This window comes from Eptesicus fuscus, chromosome 5, assembly GCF_027574615.1.
Source record: "Eptesicus fuscus isolate TK198812 chromosome 5, DD_ASM_mEF_20220401, whole genome shotgun sequence".
Lineage (NCBI taxonomy): Eukaryota > Metazoa > Chordata > Mammalia > Chiroptera > Vespertilionidae > Eptesicus > Eptesicus fuscus.
The window spans coordinates 103289943-103312809 of record NC_072477.1 but is presented as its reverse complement, the minus strand read 5'-3'; the positions used below and the strand labels follow the sequence as shown (position 1 = coordinate 103312809).

The 22867-nt window shown below is 39.2% G+C and overlaps 1 protein-coding gene across 3 annotated transcripts in view; it reads left to right on the top strand.

Annotated features, from left to right (window-relative positions):
• CUL2 (cullin 2) overlaps positions 1-22867 on the top strand; it is a 144951-nt gene that overhangs the window by 42845 nt on the left and 79239 nt on the right. For all 3 annotated transcript variants that reach the window (XM_054716643.1, XM_054716640.1, XM_054716641.1), the window contains exons 3-5: positions 4991-5093; positions 7668-7762; positions 19896-20001. In XM_054716643.1, coding sequence (XP_054572618.1) covers positions 4991-5093; positions 7668-7762; positions 19896-20001 — 304 coding nt within the window. The remainder of the gene's footprint in view (positions 1-4990; positions 5094-7667; positions 7763-19895; positions 20002-22867) is intronic.

Sequence of the window (22867 nt, the reverse complement as noted above, 5' to 3'; positions counted from 1 at the left end):
TGGGTAAGATGACTTACTGATATTGTAGGATAGAATGCTGGGGTAAAAATGCCAAAGTCTTCTGTACTCTTGTAGTTGGCATTAAGGAAGCTTGACTGCCAATCGAAGTTAGGAAAGGTTTTCTCTGTAGTCATCTTTGGTTGGTGCACCAGCAATACTTTTATTCTAAATTAAATCAAATTAAATTGCTTCTAAATTAAATCAAACCAATATCTGATGTTGATGCTGATTCTAATTAATGATTTTTACATATTCATTTTTACATGTGGCATTTTTAGTCTTTAGAAATGTCAAACATCTCTTTTTTATTATAAATTTTTGTTTGTTTGTTGTCTTACCATTTTCAATGTTAAGATTATTTTTACTCTTATCGCCATTTCAAAACTCATTGTGACCCACTACACATTAGGATTAATAGAGTTAAAACTCAAAATTAAGTCCAAGTATAGGAAGCACCTTTTAATGGAGAAAATGAATTAAAATAAATAATTTTGCTGCTGGCCAACGCTATCTTGGTTGTAATAGTTCAGAGCTTTTGCTCTGGAACAGTTTTATTTTTGACTGAGAATTTTTAAGTGAAAAGTTCATAAACAGGAATTTTTATATTCCTGAAGAGTGACTTAAGGAAAAGATGACTTTGGGGAAGAGAATGTTTAAATCTGACCTCCAGATATTTCTCACTTTTTGTCTTTTAAAATATGCTTTCATTGTTTTGTTTTTTTTTCTTTTTTAGAGAGAGAGGAAGGGAGAGGGAGATAGAAACATCCATGAGAGAGAAACGTCAACGTGGATTGGCTGCCTCCTGCACAGCCCCCTAATTTTTTGTCTTTTAAAGTGTCTTGAAAAATGCTCTTCTTGGGTTGTTTTTCCTAAGGCCTAAACATTTCCATTGAATATTTGAATAAGTTAGAGAAAAAGAACATATTTAGGAATATCTTTTAGGCAGTTGAATAAAATTATAAAGTGGTTAACTGAGACCCCAAACTGTGGTGAGTGAAATATTAATTTAAAAATTTTATTACGAAGGTGAGTCCATTAAAAAATTGGAGCATCGTCCTATACACCAGAAGGTGGCGGGTTTGATCCCCTCTCAGGGCGAGTGCAGGAGGCAGCCGATTCATATCTCTCCCCCTCCCCACCACCCCCCCCCCGCCTCCATCCTTCCTCTCCTCTCCCCTTCCTCTCTCCTCCCTTCCTTCCTCTCTCTCAAATCAATAAAAATATTAAAAAAATATATGAATACACTCTCACTTATATTTGTAATGAAAAGGGAAAGTATCCCTAAATTGCCTCCCCTGCAGAAAAAAAGGTAAGCCCTGTGGTGTGAATCCTTGTAGTCAATTTTGTGTACATGTACATGCAGTGGATATATGGAGAAAACATTTGAGCCCATAATTAGCATATGCTGAATTTAAGGTATTGAATAATTTTATTTTTTAATAGGTTTTTATTGATTTAAGAGGGAGAGGAAGAGAGAGGGATAGAGTTAGAAACATCGATGACATCCATAGGCTGCCTCCTGCACATCCCCACTGGTGACTGAGCCTACAGCCCGGGCATGTGCCCTAACAGGGAATCAAACCAGTGACCTCTTGGTTCATGGGTTGATGCTCAACCACTGAGCCACGCTGGCTGGGCTGGTATTGAATCATTTTAATTTTTCAGTATCAAGTAAGTTGTGTATTCTAGAAATAAGTGTATGTAGCTTAAGGAAAAAATAGGTGAAGCAAATATGTTGGATGAAAATTCTGTAAGTAGGTATTTAGAACTTAATAATATTAAATAAATCACATTTTTACTGAAAGGATTATTGATCTAGATTCTGGCTGAATTTAGTCTTAAAAATACTCATGAGAAATATAGATGAATTTCATGCACTGGGCCTCTAGAGTGTGTGTGTGTGTGTGTGTGTGTGTGTGTGTGTGTGTGTGTGTGTGTGTGTGTGTATACTAGAAGCCCAGTGCACGAAATTCGTGCACGGAGGGGGGTTGTCCCTCAGCCCAGCCTGTACCCTCTCCAATCTGGGACCCCTGGAGGGATGCCTGACTGTCCGTTTAGGCCCGATCCCGGGATTGGGCCTAAACGGGCAGTCGGACATCCCTCTCAGAATCCAGGACTGCTGGCTCCCAACTGCTTGCCTGCCTGCCTTCCTGATTGCCCCTAACTGCTTCTGCGTGCCAGCCTGATCACCCCTAACCACTCCGCTGCCAGCCTGGTTGATGCTTAACTGCTCTCCTGCCAGCCTGTTTACCCCCAATTTCTCTCCTCTGCTGGCCTGGTCACCCCTAACTGCCCTCTCCTGCAGGGTTGATCACCTCCAACTGCCCTCCCTTGCAAGCCTGGTCCCTCTCAACTGCCCTCCCTTGCAGGCCTGGTCCCTCTCAACTGCTCTCCCTTGCAGGCCGGGTGCTTCCCAACTGCCCTCCCCTGCTGGCCATCTTGTGGTGGCCATCTTGTGGCCACATGGGGGCAGGATCTTTGACCACATGGGGGCAGACATATTGTGTGTTGGAGTGATGGTCAATCTGCATATTACTCTTTTATTAGGTAGGATGTGTGTGTGTGTGTGTGTGTGTGTGTGTGTGTGTGTGTGTGTGTGTGTGTATAAATTATAAAAAAATCTGGCACAGTGATGTTACACTATATGGATATTCTTGGTTCACTATGTTTGCTTTTTTAATATAAAGAAAATTTTAGCCCTAGCCAGGTAGGTCAGTTGCTTAGAGCAGCGGTTGCCAACCAGTGGTCCGTGGACCACTGATGGTCCATGAGGTCTGAAAGGTTGGTGACCACTGGTTTAAGGAAACCTTTGGAGCAGCAGTCGCCAACCGGTGGTCCGTGGGATCCGAAAGGTTGGTGACCACTGGCTTAGAGCATTGTCCTGATATGCCAAGGTTGCAGGTTTGATCGCTGGTCAGGGCACATATAAGAATCAACTAATGAATGCAAAAACAAATGGAACAACAAATCAATGTCTCTCTCTAAAATCAATAAAACATTTAAAAAAAATATTTTTATTTAATAGAATAATATTATTGAAGATATATATATATATATACACATGAAGATAGTTTGTTACTAATATTAAGTAAAAATAAAGAAAAGGATTTAGAGGGAACATGGGAAAGTCTGACTGATATCTACCAGACTTCCATGTGAAGAGGGCTCATGTGAGGAGGGCTGCTTGCTCTTTCCAGAGTAATGATACTAGGTTAATAAGCAGAGCATGTGTGATTTGATTCCTATTTCCTTTGCATCACCAAGAGTTGACTAAGTGCCTGTTACATGCCACAAACTCTGCCCAGGGGCTGGGAATATAGAGATGATTAAGAATAGGCTAGTGTGGATAACAAAGGTATAAATAATTTTTATTGTATAAAAATGAAGTTTTATAGAAGAAGAATATATAAAACTAGTAGCCCTGTGCATGAATCCGTGCGCCAGTAGCTTGCTTCCACCCTCCTGTAGCTCTCCGCCCGCTGTCCTGCCCTCCTGTAGCCCCCTCGCCCCCCCTATAGTTTGCTGCCCTGCCCCCTCCTGTAACTCTCCGCCATCAGCTTGTAGCCAGTAGCTCACTGCTGCCCTCCTGTAGCTCCCCCCGCCCCTCCCCCCTCATAGCTTGCTGCCCTGCCCCCTCCTGTAGCTCTCCACCACCCGCTTGTAGTTCGCTGCCCCACCCTCCTGCAGATCTGTGATCTGGTTGTTACACTGTTGGTCATTACGCCTCACGGCTAAATGGATAATTAGCATATTCCTCTCTTATTATATAGGATGTTATGGGGGTTATAGATGGGAAGAACCTACATTCTCTGGTATATTTTTAAAGTACACATTTTTATTTTGTCATATTTCCTGATTCTATGTTTAATAGAAATACTTGACTCCATCCCACATAACCTTATTTTCAGATTTTATCTGCATCTCTAATTAGGCTGGTCTCAGATTGCTTCATGTGTGTTTTTTCCACATTTGGTGCTTTTACATAGATGAGCTTACTTGGGTCTTACAAGGATCCTATAGAGATGTCATGATGTTATCTTTATCTTAGAGATGAAAAAATAGCCTAGAGAGGCTAAGAGACTTGGCCAAGATCACTGGCTAGTAAATGCCTCAAGCAGATACCATTTTCTTTTTTTTTTTTAATTTATTTATTTTTATTTTTTAATATATTTTATTGATTTTTTACAGATAGGAAGGGAGAGGGATAGAGAGTTAGAAACATAGATGAGAGAGAAACATCGATCAGCTGCCTCCTGCACACCTCCTACTGGGGATGTGCCCGCAACCAAGGACATGCCCTTGACCAGAATCGAACCCGGGACCCTTCAGTCTGCAGGCCGACGCTCTATCCACTGAGCCAAACCAGTTAGGGCAAGCAGATACCATTTTCTCTGACTCCTGATAACTCTGTACAGCATACCACCTGTGATACCTAGCAAGGTACCTAGTGGGTGTTCAAAAACTTAATTTATATTACTGTTCATACTATCATTCTTCTAATAGATTAAATGTTAAAGGACAGCGGATAGGTTTGTAGAATATTCTGATGAGTACTATGGTGTGGGAAAATATGTCAAGTGAATAATTTTTGTAACTTGATTTTCAGAATTGCTTGGAGTCCATATCTGCCGCTTATGATATTCTGTAGCCCTTTGTTGGTATTATGTTTACGTCCTTTTTTACATAACCCGTATTTTGTAGCTCTCTGGGTAACTCGACTTCCCAGAATCCCCCTCTGAATTTTAATCTCTCTGAGAGGAACAGTTTTCTTTATAATACCATCAAATAATCCTCAATAAATATTTGTTGAATGAGTAAATGAACATATCTTCTAATGCTTTTAAAGTAAGCATGGTTATATATTTTACCTTTTATTCTATATCTATGTCTATATAATCTTAAACCACAAAAATGTGTGAAGCTTGAGTTAAATCTCATTTGTTGTAAAGAATATTTCCAATAAATGTGAAAACCTTAACAGTTTAACTAGAGATATCTATGCTTTATGTGTGGCCTATCCTGAACCCCTTGGAGAAAGACTTTATACAGAAACTAAGATTTTTTTGGAAAATCACGTACGGCATTTGCACAAGGTAAGGAATGATACATACATAATATAAATATGTTTGTAGCTGCATAGTTATTTGCTTAGTTCACTATTTTGCAGTGCAGAACTAAGATCAAATTAAGGTTTATTTCTTTTGTTTCCTAAATGGCATTTTTCTAATTATATATATTTAAGATCTATTTGTCAAGTACTATGCTTTTCCCACAAGAGAAATTAGTGTAGTTGCTCAAGATTATGTAAGTAGTAAGTGAAAGAGCAGGGTTTATTCACTTTTAAAATGTGTTCCTATGTTCTCTGGATAGGATCAAATTTTCTCTTACTGTTACTTCCCACCTCTTGATATACCTGTCTTTATTATTATCTGTCAACTTGTTAGCTGCCTCTTCATATCCTGTTTAAAGTCTTACAAAAACCTAAAATTAAAAAGGGAAATGGTAAATTTAAAAGCATGATAGAATTTTTTTCGGACCAATTTATTTGGTTAGTATATCATGTATATAAGGGTAGTATCTGATTTACCTACTGATCTTGTCAGGAGCTGAGTGAGGTCATTTATTATCTGAGCTAGCAACTTGACTCTTACCTTTTAGTAGCTGTGTGATCATGGGCAACTCACATAACCTACTTTAAGTTTATCTATAAAATGGAGATAAAATAACACAGTCTAATGTTTAACCCTACACAAGGCTTAGAACAGATAGTTTTCAAAGTGTAAATAACTCATAAGTAAAGTCCAGTTGATCAATCATATGATAGTTTCCTTTAAAACATTCAGAGGATATGCTCTATTTTCTTTTGTATATGGCAGATACAGAGTTCTTAATATGTACATTTACTGGTTCATGAAAGCTATGTTGATCACAAGTACTTCAAATCAGTCTTAAAATATTTCCTGTTAAGTTAGTTTTAAAATTAAAGTTCTGCTAGGGTGAGCATAATTGATAACTGTTTAAGGCAGTTATAAATTTTGTAATTTTATATTTTAGCATAGGTTGTAAGTGATTTTAAAAAAAAACACTATGAAGTAATTTTAGATTTAGGAAAAGTTGCAAAAATAGTAGAGCTTATTCTCATATACTTTTTATCCAGTTTCTTAATGATAATGTCGTGCATAATAGTGGTATGGTATTAAAACTAAGAAGTTAACATTAGTATAGTTCTGTGATTAAAAATTGTATTTTGAAGTAGTTTTATGATAGTTTATAATAGTTATATTAATTATACACTATATGTTCTCAGATCCAGTGACAAAAAAGAAGTTGGCTAATGTGTAGATGATAAAGTAAATTGTTAATATAGCCAACAAAATCAGTTTCACCTCTGAGAAGAAAAAAAATTTTTTAATATATTTTTATTGATTTCAGAGAGGAAGGGGAGGGAGAGATGGAAACATCAATGATGAGAGAATCATTGATAGGCTGCCTCCTGCACGTCCCCCACCGGGGGGATCGAGCCTGGAACCCGGGCATGTGCCCTTGACTGGAATTGAACCAGGGACCCTTCAGTCCACAGGCTGACGCTCTATCCAAACCAGCTAGGGCTGAGAAGAAAATTTGATTTGATTTGGGGAGGGAACTTTTTAAATTACTAAAGTATTACATTACCATTACAAATAATTTAGGATATACAGATAAGCAATAAAGAAGAAAGTAAACATCACCGTAACATACCTCCAGAATTAATCATTGTTAATAGTTTCCATATATGTTTATTAAAATAAATCCCTTTTGGTACATACTAATACACATGTAATTTGATTTAATAATTACTATAATGTATATTTTTGCTTTGTGTAGACTTCTATTTTTTATTAAAAAGATAACTTTAAAATATTGGACCTCAGATTTAAGTTTGATTTTCATTTTTTCAAAAAATAGCATTTTCTCTTAAGTAAATAAAATAAAAAAACTTGCTTGGGGAATGTGGAAAAAGTGTCAATTTTCATAAAATTGTGAATAATTTGAAGTAATGATATATCAGTCTGATTTACTTACATACTACTAGCAGGTTGATCACATGTTATGGATTTGAGGAAACACATAGAAACATGACAATAGAATTGTATTCTATATGAACTGATCTTAACCCTTTGCACTCGCTTGCTTTTTTCTCGGTTCCTTTATTCTACTCGGGATTTAATTTTTTAAATACCCCAGATTTTACAAAGCGTGGCAGTAGAATAAAAAAACTGGAGTTTCTTTTCATACAAACTTATTTATTTGGATTTTTTTATATTTCCAATTATTGATACATTCAAAGAGTATAAAAAGAGCTGCTACCGATGCTAACCGTGTCGAGTCACACTCGACATCCGAGTGCAAATGGTTAATATATTCTAGTCCAAAGAAAATATCAAATCATTACATCTTGTCCTTTTATCTTAGAGAATGAAACAGTTACTCTACAGTATGATGCTTCACTTTCATATCTAAGACTCACATGTTTTTCTAGTTGTTTCTTAGAATGGAATTTATAAATGTAATTTATAATGCTTAAATTATGTCTATTATTTTAAAATACTAACTTTTGACAAATTTTATAGCTTACAAATGAAAATGATTAGTGCTTTCCAAGTGAAAAATTTTTCTTCTTTGTCTAGAGAGTTCTGGAGTCTGAAGAGCAAGTACTTGTTATGTATCATAGGTATTGGGAGGAATATAGCAAGGGTGCAGACTATATGGACTGCTTGTATAGGTAAGTATTGTTTTAAGCTCTATGACAATTTCAACAGTATTGCTTGCATTTATAATTGAAGGGTTTTTAAAGATATTTTTATTTTTTAACTTTATTTTTATTGACATTATTACAGATACCCCATTTTCCCTCCCTTTGCCTACCTCCACAATCCTCACCCCTCTTTCCTCTGACTCTTATCACTGTTGTCTGTGTCTATAGGTTATGCACATATGCTTTTTGGCTAATCCCTTCACCTTCTTTCATCCAGTACCCACCTCCCCTGTCCCCTCTGACAGCTGTCAGACTATCCCATGTATCCATGTCTCTGCTTCTACTTTGTTCATTTAATTCCACATATTATTGAGATCATATGATATTTGTCTTTCTCTGACTGGCTTATTTTACTTAGCGTAATACTCTCCAGGTCCATCCATGTTGTTACAAAAGGTAAGAAAGATTTCCTTTTTTTAATGGTGGTGTGGTATTCGTTTGTGTAAATGTACCACAACTATTTATGTATGTATGTATGTATGTATGTATGTATGTATGTATGTATTTATATTGACCTTAGAGGGAGGAAGGGAGGGAAGGAGAGAGAGAGAGAAAGAAGGAAATATCCATCAGACATCACGTATATGTACCCTGATTGAGGATCAAACCTGCCACCTGGGTATGTGCCCTGCCTAGGAATCTTACTCGCCACTTTTTGGTGTATGGGATGATGCTCTAACCAACTGAGCCTCATCGGCCAGGGCATACCACAGCTTTAAAATAAATAAATAAATAATAAATAAATAAATAAATAAAAATAAAATAAAATTTCAGAGATGCAGGGAGAAAGATAGAAACATCAATGATGACAGAGAATCATTGACCAGCTGCCTCCTGAATGCCCCCTACTGGGATCGAGCCCAAAACCCAGGCATGTGCCCTGACTGAGAATTGAACCGTGACCTCCTGGTTCATAGGTCGATGCTCAACCACCCAGCCATGCTGGCTGGGCACCATAGCTTTTTTATATACTCATCTACTGATGTGCACTTGGGCTGTTTCCAGATTTTGGCTATCCTATATAATAAAAGGCTAGTATGCAAATAATCCCCTCGGGAGTTTGACTGCTTGCTATGATGTGTGCTGACCACCAGGGGGTGGTGCAGAATGAAGGAAGGCCCCGGCCGGCAGCTAGCAGCCAAGAGGGAGGAAGGCCCTGATCAGCCCTGATCGCTGGCCAGGCCTAGGGACCCTACCCATGCATGAATTTCGTGTACCAGGCCTCAAGTTGTAAATAATGCTGCTGTGAACATAGGGGTGAACATATTCTTTTGAATTGGTATTTTGGGATCCTTAGGATACATTCCTAGAAGTGGGATCGCTGGGTCAAAACACAGTTGCATTTTTTATTTTTTGAGGAAACTCCATGCTGTTTTCCCCAGTGGCGGCACCAGTCTGCATTCCCACCAGCAATATAATAGGGTTCTCTTTTCTCCACATCCTCTCTAGCACTTGTCATTTGTTATTTTGTTGATGGTAGCCATTCTGACAGGTGTGAGGTGATACCTCATTGCTGTTTTAATTTGCATCTCTGATGATCAGTGACTGTGAGCATTTTTTCATGTCTCTTGGCCAACTTCACCATACACAAGAATAAACTCAAAATGGTGTGAGGTGATACCCCATTGCTGTTTTAATTTGCATCTCTCTGATGATCAGTGACTTTGAGCATTTTTTCATGTCTCTTGGCCATCGTAAGTCCACTTTGGAAAAGTGTCTGTTTAGGTCCTTTGCCCATTTTTTAATTGGATTGCTTCCTTTTGTTAGGTTGTATGAGTTACTGCCCTAGCTGGTTTTGCCCAGTGGGTAGAGCATGGGCCTGTGGACTGAGGAGTCCTGGGTTTGATTCTGGTCAGGGGCACATCCCCAGTAGGGGGAGTACAGGAGGCAGCTGATCAATGGTTCTCTCATCATTGATGTTTCTACCTCTCTCTCCCTCTCCCTTCCTCTCTGAAATAAATACAAATATATTTTTTAAAAAGTTGCATGAGTTCCTTATATATTTTGGATATTAATCCTTCATCAGATGTATCATTGCCAAATATGTTTTCCCATTCAGTGGGCTCCCTTTTCATTCTATTGATGGTTTCTTTTGCTGTGCAGAAGCTTTTTAGTTTGATGTAGTCCCATTTGTTTGTTTTCTCCTTAGTTTCCTTTGCCCTAGTAGATGTATCCATAAACATATTGCTATGAGAGATGTCTGATATTTTGCTGCCTATAGTTTCTTCTAGGATTTTTATGGTTTCCCGACTTAGAATTTAAGTCTTTTATCCATTTTCAGTTTATTCTTGTGTATGGTGAAGTTGGTTGTCTAGTTTTGGGGTTTTTTTTGCACATAACTGTCCAATTTTTCGAACACCATTTAATAGACTGTCTTGAGTCCATTGTATGTTCTTGCCTCCTTTTTAAATATTAGTTGAATGTAATGGCTTGGGTTGATTTCTGTCTTCTCTGTTCTGTTCCATAGATATACACTGAGTGGCCAGATTATTATGATCTCTGAATGCATAATGATCTGGCCACTCTGTGTGTGTGTGTGTGTGTGTGTGTGTGTGTGTGTGTGTGTGTGTGTGTATACATACATACACACACACACACACACACGCACACACACACACACATACACTAGAGGCCCGGTGCATGAAATTCATGCATGGGGGTGTGGTGGTCTATGTGTCCCTCAGCCCATCCTGCACCCTCTCCAATCTGGGATCCCTCTCACAATCCAGGACTGATGGCTCACAACCGCTCGCCTGCCTGCCTGCCTGATCACTTCCTAACCACTCCCCTGCCAGCCTGATTGACGCCTAACTGCTCCCCTGCTGGTCAGATTGCCCCTAATTGCCCTCCCCTGAAGGCCTGGTCGCCCCCAATTGCCCTCCTCTGCGGGCCTGGTCCCCCCCAACTGCCCTCCCCTGCAGGCCTGGTTGCTCCCAACTGCCCTCCTCTGCCGGCCCGGTCACCCCTAACTGCTCTCCCCTGCTGGCCTGATTGCCCACAACTGCCCTCCCCTGCAGGCCTGATCACCCACAACTGCCCTCCCCTGCTGGCCATCTTGTGGCAGTCATCTTTGATCACATGGGGGAGGCCATATTGTGTTGGAGTGTCGGTCAATTTGCATATTACCCTTTTATTAGATAGGATATTAGAGGCCTGGTGCATGAATTCGTGCATGGGTGGGGTCCGGCCAGCCCGGCCAGGGAGAGGGGACGTGGGCGGTTGGCCGGCCTGCCTGCTGGTCGAACTCCTGGTCAAGGGGACAATTTGCATATTAGCCTTTTATTGTATAGGATATACACTGAGTGGCCAGATCATTATGCGTTCAGAATCATAATAATCTGGCCACTCAGTGTATATGCCTGTTCTTGTGCCACTACCATGCTGTTTTGATTATGGTGGTATAATTTGATATCTGGTATTGTGATTCTTCCAACTTTTTTCTTATTTTTCAAGATTGCTGTGGATATTCGGGATCTTTTTTGGTTCCATATAAATTTTTGGAGTGTTTGTTCTAGATCTGTAAAATATGCTATTTAATAGGGATTGCTTTATATCTGTAGATTGCCTTGGGTAATATGGACATTTTAATGATGTTGATTCTACTAATCCATGAACATGGTATATTCTTCCACTTGTTTATATCTTCCTCCATCTCCTTTTTCAATGTCCTGTAGTTTTTCGAGTACAAGTCTTTTGACTCTTTGGTTAAGTTTATTCCTAAGTATCTTCAATTTTTTGTTGGCAGTGATAAATGGGATTGTTTGTTTAGTTTCTCTTTCTGAGAATTCATTATTGGTGTATAAAAAAGCCATGGGGGGTGGGGGGAAGAAGCCATCAATATTTGGGTGTTGATTTTTGTATCCTGCTACATTTCCAAATTCTTTTATTAACTCTAGTAGTTTTTCTGTTGGAGTCTTTAGGGTTTTCCATGTACAATATCATGTCATCTGAGAATAATGAGAGTTTTACTTCCTCCTTTCCAATTTGGATGCCTTTTATTTCTTCTTCTTGTCTGATCTCTTTGGTTAGGACTTCCATTACTATGTTGAATAAGAGTAGTGAAAGCAGACATCCCTGGCTTGTTCCTTTTCTTAAGGGAAATGGTGGTTGTTTTTGCCCATTGAATATGATGTTTGCTGTAGATTTGTCATATATAACCTTTATCATGTCGAGATAATGCTCCCTCTGTTCCCACTTTGCTGAGAGTTTTTATCAAAAATGGCCATTGAATTTTGTCGAATGCTTTTTTTGCATCTTTTGATATGATCCTGTGATTTTTGTTTTCCAATTTGTTTATGTGATGTATCACATATATTGATTTGTGAATATTGTACCAGCCTTGTATCCCTGGAATAAATCCCACTTTGCTTTGGTGTATGATCTTTTAAATATATTGTTGCATCCAACTTGCTAATATTTTATTGAGGATTTTAGCATCTTTGTTTATTAGGGATAGTGGCCTGTAATTCTCTTCCTTTGTAGTGTCTTTATCTGGTTTTGGAATTAGGATAATGCTGGCCTTATAAAAAAAGTTTGTAAGTATTCCTTCCTCTTGGATGTTTTGGAATAGTTTGAGAAGTATAGGTGTTCTTCTTTAAATGTTTGGTAAAACTCCCCTGTGAAGCCTTCCCAACCTGGGCTTTTGTTTGCCGAAAGTTTTTTGATTAGTGCTTCAATTTGATCCTTTGTTGATTCAGTTTTGGGAGATTGTATTTTTCTAGGAATTTGTCCATTTCATCTACATTGTCTACCTTGTTGGCATATAGTTATTAATAGTATTTTCTTTCCATCCTTTGTATATCTGTTGTGGCAGTGGTTATTTCACAGTTTTCTTTTCTGATTTTATTTACTTGGGTCCTCTCTTCGTTTCTTGATGAATCTGGCTAATGGTTCACCAATCTTTTTTATCTTTTAAAAGAACCAGATCTTGCCGAAGCCGGTTTGGCTCGGTGGATGGAGCGTCGGCCTGCGGACTGAAGGGTCCCAGGTTCGATTCCGGTCAGGGGCATGTGCCTTGGTTGTGGGCACATCCCCGGTGGGGGGTGTGCAGGAGGCGGCTGATCCATGTTTCTCTCTCATCGATGTTTCTAACTCTCTGTCCCTCTCTCTTCCTCTCTGTAAAAAATCAATAAAATATATTAAAAGAACCAGATCTTGGTTTCATTGATTTTTTTTGTTTTTTTTAAATTTCTATGTCATTTATTTCTGCTCTAATCTCCAGTAATCCCTTTCTTCTACTTACTCAGAGCTTTTCTTATTGTTCTCTTATTGTTGTAGGGTAAATAGTTTATTACTAATTTTACTTGTTTTTTGAGGTATGCCTGTAGTGCTAAGAACCGTGTCCTAGAGATTTTGGGTTGTTGTGTGTTCATTTTGTTCATTTTCATTTGTTCCCAGGAAGTTTTTTATTTCTTAATCTCATTGGTAACCCATTCATTGTTTAATAATATGTTATTTAGCCTCCACGTGTTTAACTGTTTTTACTGTAGTTGATTCTAATTTCATTCCACTGTGATCTGAGAAGATGCTTGATATGATTTCAATCTTCTTGAACTTGTAGAGACTTGTTTTGTGTCCTAACATGTGTTCTATCTTTGTGCATGACCCATGTACACTTGACAAGAATGTATATTATGCAGCTTGGCATGAAATATTCTATAAATGTTAGTTAAATCCATCTGGTGCAGTGTATCATTTAGATTCACTGTTTTCTTATTAATTTTTTGTCTGGAAGATCTGTCTAGTGAGGTCAGCAGTGTGTTAAAGTTTCCTACAATAAATGTATTGTTGTTGATCTCTCCCTTCAAGTCCTCTAGAATTTAGAATTTTTTAAAAATGTATACAGGTGCTCCTATATTGGGTGCATATATGTTTACCAGAGTTATATTCTCGTGTTGGATCTATGCATTTAGTATTTTTAGAGACCTTTATTGTCTCTTGTGATGGCCTTCTTTTTGAAATCTATTTGGTCAGATATGAGTATTGCTACCCCAACTTCTTTTTTGTTTTCATTTGCATGGCAAATTTTTTCCCATCCCTTAACTCTCATCCTGTGTGAATCTTTATTATTTTTATTTTTTAGCTAGAGGCCTGGTGCATGAAATACATGCACTCGGGGGGGTCCCTCAGCCCAGCCTGCGCCCTCTCACAGTCCGGGAGCCCTCATGGGGAGTGAGCCTAAGCCATCAGTCAGACATCCGTAGCACTGCTTGCAGAGGCCGTAGAGGCTCCCACCACTGCCGCTGCACTCACCAGCCCTGAGTCTGGCTTCTGGATGAGCGGCGCTCTCCCTGTGGGAGCACACTGACCATCAGGGGACAGCTTCTGTGTTGAGCATCTGCCCCCTGGTGGTCAGTGAGTGTCATAGGGACTGGTTGTTCGCTGTTTGGTCAGTTTGCATATTAGCCTTTTATTATATAGGATTGATTTCAGAGAAGAAGGGAGAGGGGGAGAGAGATAGAACTATCAATGATGAGAAAGAATCACTGACTGGCTGCCTTCTGAATGCCCCCCACTAGGGATCGAACATGCATCCCAGGCATGTGCCCTTAACTAGAATTGAACCCGGGACCCTTCAGTCTGCAGGCCGACACTATCCACTGAGCCAAACCAGCTAGGGCAGTGTGTGAGTCTTTTGTTGTGAGCTGAGTCTCTTGTAGACAGCATATAATTGGCTCATGTTTTTGCATCCAGTCAGCTACATTATGTCTTTTGATTGCAGCATTTAATTCACTTACATTTAAAGTTATTGTTGATAGATACTCATTTATTGCCATTTTAGATCTCTATGCCTACATTTTTCTTTCTATTTCTTCTCATTACAGCAGTCCTGTTAGCATTTCTTATAGTGCTGGTTTGGTGGTTATAGGTGATAAACTCCTTTAGTCCCTCTCTCTTTTTTTTTTTTGTCTGGGAAGCCCTTTATTTCACCATCTATTTCGAATGATAGCTTTGCTGGATGTGGTAATCTTGTTTTTGGATCCTCGCTTTTTATTACTTTGAGTACTTCATTCCATTCCTTTCTGTCCTGTAGTTTCTGTTGAGAAATCGGCTGACAGCCTTATGGGATCTCCTTTGTAGGTAACAAATTGCTTTTCTCTTGCTGACTTTATGATTCTCTCTTTGTCTTTAATTTTTTTCATTTTAATTATGAAATGTCTGGGTGTGGGTCTGTTTGGGTTCATCTTGCTTGGAACTCTCTATGCTTCCTGGACTTGTGCGACTTTTTCCTTTACCAGGTTAGGGAAGTTTTCTGCCATTATTTTTTCAAACAAGTTCTCTAGCCCTTGCTCACTTTCTTCTCCTTCTGGTACAGCTATTATGCGAATATTGTTATGTTTCATTTTGTCCTACAGCTCCCTTAAGCTGTCCTCTTGTTTTTTGATTGTTTGCTCTTTTTCGTTGTCTGATTGAGTGATTTTTTTTCTACCTTATCTTTTAATCCACTAATTCGATTATTTGCTTCCCCTAATCTGCTCTGTATTCCTTCCAATGTGTTCGCTATTAGTGCCATGTCATTCTTCATAGCTCTCATATCTTTTCTCATGTTGTTTAGCATCTTTACCATCATAATTCTGAACTCTATGTTTCATAAATTTCTTATCTCCATTTTATTTAGCTCTTCTCCTAGAGAATTCTTTTTTCATTCTGTTGGAGGTTTTTTGTCTCCCCATTTTGGCTGCCTATTTCGGTTTGTGACTGTGTATTAGGTGGATCTTACCTGCCTCCCAATCTTTAGTGCAGGACAATGTCAAACACTGTTTCTGACTAATTAGATCAGACGAAGATACAAAGCCTCTAGAGACCCACCTCTGCCTGTAGACTGATTGTATTCAGTCTTTTTTTTTTTTTAAAGTAAATCTTTATTGTTCAGATTATTACAGGTGTTCCTCTTCCCCCCGCTCATAGCTCCCCTCCACCTGATTCCCCACCCCACCCCATGCCCTTACCTCCGCCACTGTCTTCATCCATAGGTGTAAGATTTTTGTCCAATCTCTTTCTGCACCCCTCAGGCTCCCTTCCCCCTGATAATTGTCCGTCCCCTTCCTTTCTATGTCCCTGATTCTATTATATTCACCAGTCCATTCTGTTCTTTAGATTTTTTATTCACTTGATTTTTAGATTCACTTGTTGGTAGGTATGTATTTGATGTCTTTTTGTTGTTCATAATTTTTACCTTTACCTTTTTTTTTCTTCTTTCTATTCTTAAAGAATACCCTTCAGCATTTCATGTAATCCTGGTTTGGTGGTGATGAACTCCTTTAGCTTTTTCTTGTCTGTGAAGCTCTTCGTCTGACCTTCAATTCTGAATGATAGCTTTGCTGGGTAGAGTAATCTTGGTTGTAGGTTCTTGCTGTTCATCACTTTGAATATTTTTTGCCACTCCCGTCTGGCCTGCATAGTTTCTTTTGAGAAATCAGCTGACAGTCGTATGGGTACTCCCTTGTAGGTAACTAACTGTTTTTCTCTTGCTGCTTGTAAGATTCTCTCTTTGTCTTTTGCCCTTGGCATTTTAATTATGATGTGTCTTGGTGTGGTCCTCTTTGGATTCCTCTTGTTTGGGGTTCTGTGCACTTCCTGGACTTGTAAGTCTATTTCTTTCACCAGGTGGGGGAAGTTTTCTGTCATTATTTCTTCAAATAGGTTTTCAGTATCTTGCTCTCTCTCTTCTTCTGGCACCCAAAAAATTCGGATGTTGGTACGCTTAAAGTCGTCCCAGAGGCTCCTTACACTATCCTCACACTTTTGGATTCTTCCTTCTTTCCGCCTCTCTGGTTGGGTGTTTTTTGCTTCCTCATATTCCAGATCTTTGGTTTGACTCTTGGGGTACGGTGATCTACAGTTGAGTTTCTGTATATTCTTTATTTCAGACAGTGTATGCATAATTTCTGACTGGTCCTTTTCCATTTCTTTGGTATTCTCATTAAGGTCTTTGAAGGTCTCTTCAAGTTTCTCAGCGGTTTTTAGGAGATTCTTGAGTAACCTTATAAATGTGGTTCTGAACACTGTGTCGTCCATTAGTTTACTTTCCTCCATCTGTTCTATTCGTGACATACTTCGGTGTCTCCGCATTTTGGCTGCCTCCCTGTGTTGATGGAGTGGCTTTATGTGGTCAGTGACCTATAGGGGCCGGTAGCTCAGCTTCCCCAATCTCCCTTGGTGGTTGCTCTTGGCACACCCCTTTGTGGGCTGAGTGGAAAGTCTTGGTGTAGTTAAAAGCCTTGATTGCTGTTGGTATACTGGGAGGAATTGACCTCCAGGCCAATTGGCTGTGAGGACCTGCTGTGTCTATAATGGAAGCACTGCTGTGCTGGAGACACGCTTGTGGTACAGGGCTTGTTTGAGTGGGGCGTTGGTGTTCACTGAGTCTGCCTCCCGAATGTGTCACTTATGGATGTGAGGAGTTGAAATCTGGTGCCTTACACTGACCACTAGGTGCATTAGCTTCTGAATCTCCAATGGGGTGCAGTTCAGCTGCTGTCTGAGGCTACCCTGCAGGAGCTACAGGGAGAACTGCCTTCTTCTCCTCCCTGCTTGGAGCTTGGAGGCCTTGGAGCTGTCTGTACCGGGTTGCAGGTTTGCTAGTTTAAATTGCAATAGAGAAGGCCATTCATATGCAAAAGCCGCTGCTAGGTGCTTGGGTGTGTTTGTAGATTGTGCGGGGCGGAGTCTCAGGGCGTCACTAGGCTAGGGTGTGGCCAACAGCAATGACTGGCAATGAGCCGCCTCTGACTGCGTCCCTGCCATCTCGCGCCCCGGCGCAGCCAACAATTCTACCTCCACGCAGCTCTACTAGTAGCCACCCTCACTCCGACCCGATGGCAGACAGCCCAGTCTCTCCCCAGAAACTGGATTTCAGAGAGATTGGGGTCTTGTCTCTCTTTGGATTGAAGAAAGCAACGCCCGCCTCCAGCTGGGCTCCGCCGCCAGCTCGTATCACCCGTGCGCTCCCCTGTACCTCAGTTTGTCAGCGTTTGTGCCCTGATTGCGCCCGTCTCTTTCGGTCTAGGTGTAGAGGTTCTGCTCAGCCAGCTTTCCCGTGGTTCTGGGTGATAGACGTCCTGTCTTTTAGTTGTAGTTTTGGAAATTGTTGTGGAAGGCAGCAGCCCAGATGTTTATCTATGCCGCCATCTTGGATCTCTGTGTATTCAGTCTTGAGTTGCCTCAGGCAATCCTCCACAGGTGGGGTGAGAGGTTTTCCTACAGCATGGGGCACTTGTTTCTGCCAGAAGCTAATTGTTATTTTCAGTCTCTTAATGGCCCTCAGAAACTCCACAGGGTGGGGTCTGTTGTTACAAAGTTGCAAGTTATTTGTTTTCCAGTAGGGTGGGTCAACTGTCTACCCTCACCCCCCCAGTCAAACCCAACTTGATAGCAAAGGTCTCCCCCAGAAAGATGACCTCTGCATGGTGAGGGAATGATTTACTATAGGAAACTGGGGTGTCTGCTCTCCAAGATCTAACCCCACAGCCCTCAAACCCTGGCTTCTGCTCACATAGCTCCAGACCACTCTGCCCAAAGGTGAGTGGCTGCACACTAAATTTTGTGTGTTGGCTCTTTAACCAGTTAATTGCCGAGATATTTTGAATTTAATTAAAAAAGGTCTGTCGCTTGCATCTGCAGATGCTTTTTGCGTACAAATGGTTAAGAGGGCGTCTGCATTTCCCTGGCAGACAGCAACCTTGCTGCTTTTCACAGCCAGATGTTATGTGGGCACCTTTCTCAGTTCTGATGCTCTCTGCTGGGGGCCTAGCTTGGGGATTAGATCACAGAGTTCTCAGTGGTAACCCCCTATAGCTGAGATATCTCTCTGGAACTTCAGCTGCTGTCTGTGGGGGCCTGCCCACCCCTTCTGTACCTCTGCCCTTCCTACCAGTATCTATGCGGTCTCCACTTTCCGTCCTTGTTTATCAGGGTTCTCTATCGCTAGTCTTAAGTTGATTATTTAGGAAGATTATTTTGTATTTTAGTTGCAATTCCGGTTTCCTCCTGGGTTTGTGTGTATAGCATCCATTTACTCCACCACTATTTTTAATCTCTTAGAAACATTTTCTTTATAAAGCTGTTTTTCTCAGGTAGACAAAGTGATCAAAATGTCAGCTTTACTCATACTTCTTACTCTCTATAACAATCGATTTCATTTTCTTACTCACTGATTGTAATTTTTTGTTTTTGTTTAAAAATGAAACCTTCCATTTTCCCCCCTAGGGAAAAGTATAAATTAGAGAACATACCTGACTTTGATTTTTCTTTTTTAATTCTTTGCAAAGCAAACTTGACTTACCGAGAAGAATCTGGAAATGATCTAATGAGATTGTTGAAGGGTTGTCTGTTGGATAGATCTATTAGGCTATAAGGCTTTTGGAGTTTTTATAAACATTTGATCCTTCCTTCCTTCCTTCCTTCCTTCCTTCCTTCCTTCCTTCCTTCCTTCCTTCCTTCCTTCCTCCCTCCCTTCCTCCCTCCCTCCTTCCCTCCCTCCCTCCCTCCCTCCCTCCTTCCTTCCCTCCCTCCCTCCTTCCTTTCCTCCCTCCCTCCTTCCCTTCTCTCCCTTCCTTCCTTCCTTCCTTCCTTCCTTCCTTCCTTCCTTCCTTCCTTCCTTCCTTCCTTCCTTCCTTCCTTCCTTCCTTCCTTTCCCTCATCCAAGTATATGTTTATTGATTTTAGAGAGAAGAAGAGAGAGATGTGAGAGGAGGAAACATCGATGCCTCCCATATGTTCCCCAATCAGGGATCAAACCTATAACTAGGTATAGGCCCTGACCAGAAATTGAAACTACAATCTTTTGGTTGTATAGGATGATACTCCAACCAACTGAGCCACCTGGCAAGGGTCCCTTGAGTTTTTAAATTGAAACTGTGATTATAGGGGTTTTTTTTGTTTTGTTTTTGCTGCTCTAAAGGTCTTATCCTTGGTCTCTTAAGTCCTTACATAGAAAATTGGGTAATAATTTTAAAATTTGTTTTAATTTCTTTTGGATATATTACTCAACTATTCTGTAGTTGATTTGTAACCCTAAAATTATTGTTCCAAAGTTGCAAGTTATTTGTTTTCCTACCTATTTGACATACTTTTCAATGATATTATATTTGTTTTTCAGGTATCTCAACACCCAGTTTATTAAAAAAAATAAATTGACAGAAGCTGACCTTCAGTATGGCTATGGTGGTGTAGATATGAATGAACCGCTTATGGAAATAGGAGAGGTAGGAAATTCTTTAAAATATTGTCAAGCATAAGAATGCTTTTATTTATTTAAAAACATTTGGTTCACTGTCCTTTTTTTAAGGACACTGAGTTAACTAGGTCAAAATTTAAAACATCCTAAATTTTAAGTAAATAAAATACCGTAATGATTTTCTAAGAAACTTCAAACAGATGAGAAGAACAGAAAAGATATGGTAAGTATTTTAATAATTACACCCATGATAGGTTTATAGTTGCATTATGTGACAAAGTTCATGAAAAGTGTTTCAAAAATGTTGAGACTCCTGTAGTTAAAAAGTGCAAGGGACATGGACTCAAAAGGGATTCTAAAGGAGAATAAATACAAATTTATGCACATAAAAATTTTACTTTAAATTTTAAAAGTAATTAAATTCAAAGTAAAACAGTGATATATGCAGCTCAAGTAGTTTACTCAAATGTAAATGTGGAGAATTGTATAATGCATGTGCTGATTGTGAAAGAAATACTCTAGTATAATGTTTGCTTTTCCAGGTAATATGTATTTGTTGAGTAGCCAGACATTGTAGATGCAGTGGTGAACAGACAGAAAGTCCCTGTCCTCATGGGAAGCAGATGCCAAAGAAGTAAAGAAATTAATGTTAAATTATGATGAGTGTTATTGAAGGAAATAAACATAAGATGTAGCATTATTAGAGATTTAAATTAGAATCATCCTTTTAAGAAATTTGTTTGAAAGTATTCCTTGCAGTCATGTTAATAAGGGTAAATAATGGATAGACAGTGTAAATTTCCAATGGCCAACAATAAAAAGCTTATGTGGAAGAATATATCCAGTATGATTTTGTTATAAAGGTAGGCAAATGAATAAAACAGTAGTAGGAAATTGTTTATAGGACCTTTAATAAGGGTAACATGGTATATTTAATAGGAATAAAATTGAAGGGGAAAAAAGGATACCGTGAAGCACATCAGTGAGAAATACCAAAATCTTAACAATGATTGCTTTAATTAGTAGGTTTATAAGTGAGTATTTTACTTTTAATGATTATTCCTTATTAATACCATCAAGCCTGCTCCTTTTCCCAGAGGAAATCGCTATACACAATTAAATTTATATATTTTCTGAATTTTACCCTCGTGTATTTGCATACAAATTTCATGAATACATGCATAATATTTTTTATTTTATTTTTTAAACAATGGTGTCATACCATATCTAAAGTCCTCCAACTTGTATTTCATACCTTTTTTTGTTAACATGTCTAGGAGTTCTTTTCATATAAGTTAATTTTTGTGTGAGAGGTTAATATTCTACATTAGGCAAATAACAATTTATTAAATGATTTATCTTACTTTTCAGTTTTTTGTTATTACAAACAACAGTACAGTGAACATAGTTTATTTATTAAATATTTTTGAATCCCTTTGTGTGCCAGGCACTGTTCTGTATTTTAGGAATACAGTAGTGAACAAAGTAGACAAAAATTTACACTCATGGAATTATATTTATGTATGTATCTCTTTTTATAGAAGCAGAAATTTTCATAGAGTGGGTACCTGGAACTTGATTTTCTGGGTTAAAGCTTGCTCTGCCAACTTGCCTTTCAAAAGGCTTTACCAGTTTGCCCTCCCACCACAGCTCAGATTTAAGTGTGGAGAATTGTATAATGCATATGCTGATTGTGAAAGAAATACTCTAGTGTAATGTTTGCTTTAAAACATTTGCTATAAAATCTCATTTTCTTATGTATTACCTTCTATTTTTACTTGTTCATGCTATTTAAAAAAAAAAGGCAAAACCTGAAGGATGTTCCTTGTAAGAAGACAGATGCTTTTATTTATTTGAAATGGAATTACCAATGGATCTGAGTAGAGTTACTCCAGAGAAACAGAATATAGAGGCAAAAAAACAGACTTATACCTCTGTGGATGCAGTTCAGTTAGAAACAGGAGCAATTAGTTTTTGATTCTGGAATAATTTGTACTATGTATAGGAAAAATATACAGGAGTTTAAAGACTTAAATGTGAAAGGGAAAACTTTAAAACTTTTGGGAGACAATATAGAAGACCTTATGATCCTATGACTATACCCTTATGACCTTAGGGTAGGGAAGGAGTCCTTAAAAGATACAAAAAATACAAATGATAAAGGAAAAGAGTGATAACTTTGAGTACATTATATTTTTACTAAAAAACTAAAGAAATTAAAAAGTCAAGTCACAAACTATGACAAACTATAATATGTAAAACTGTCAAGGGATTAATTTCTATCCTATATAATAAAAGCCTAATATGCTAAGTGTCTGGTCATCTGCTCAGCCAATCAAAGTGTAATATGATAATGATATGCTAAGGCCACTCAACTGCTTTATGATGTGCACTGACCACCAGGGATCAGACAGTCGACCAGTCGCTATGATGTGCACTGACCACCACAGGGCAGATGCTCCGACTGGTTGGTTAGCTTGCTGCTGGGGTCCGGCTGATTGGGACTGAGCGAGAGGGGCCAGACACACCCTGGAACCCTCAACCTCTCGCGTCCTTCCCTGGCCCCGATCATGCACCAGTGGGGTCCCTTGGCGTGGCCTGCGCCCTCTCGCAATCCAGGACCCCTTGGGGGATGTCAGAGAGCTGGTTTCGGCCTGATCCCACAGGCCAGGCTGAGGGACCCCACTGGTGCATGAATTGGTGCACTGGGCCTCTAGTAATATATCAAGAACTCCTAGGTTTCATTAAGAATGAGACAAACATTAATGAGATAATGGGCAAGAGGTGAATTTCACGAGAAAAAAACTGATATGCACCATAAACATATAAAATGATACCCAGTTTCATTTGAGAAAAGGCCATTTAAAATTACAAGGAGATGCCATTTTACATCC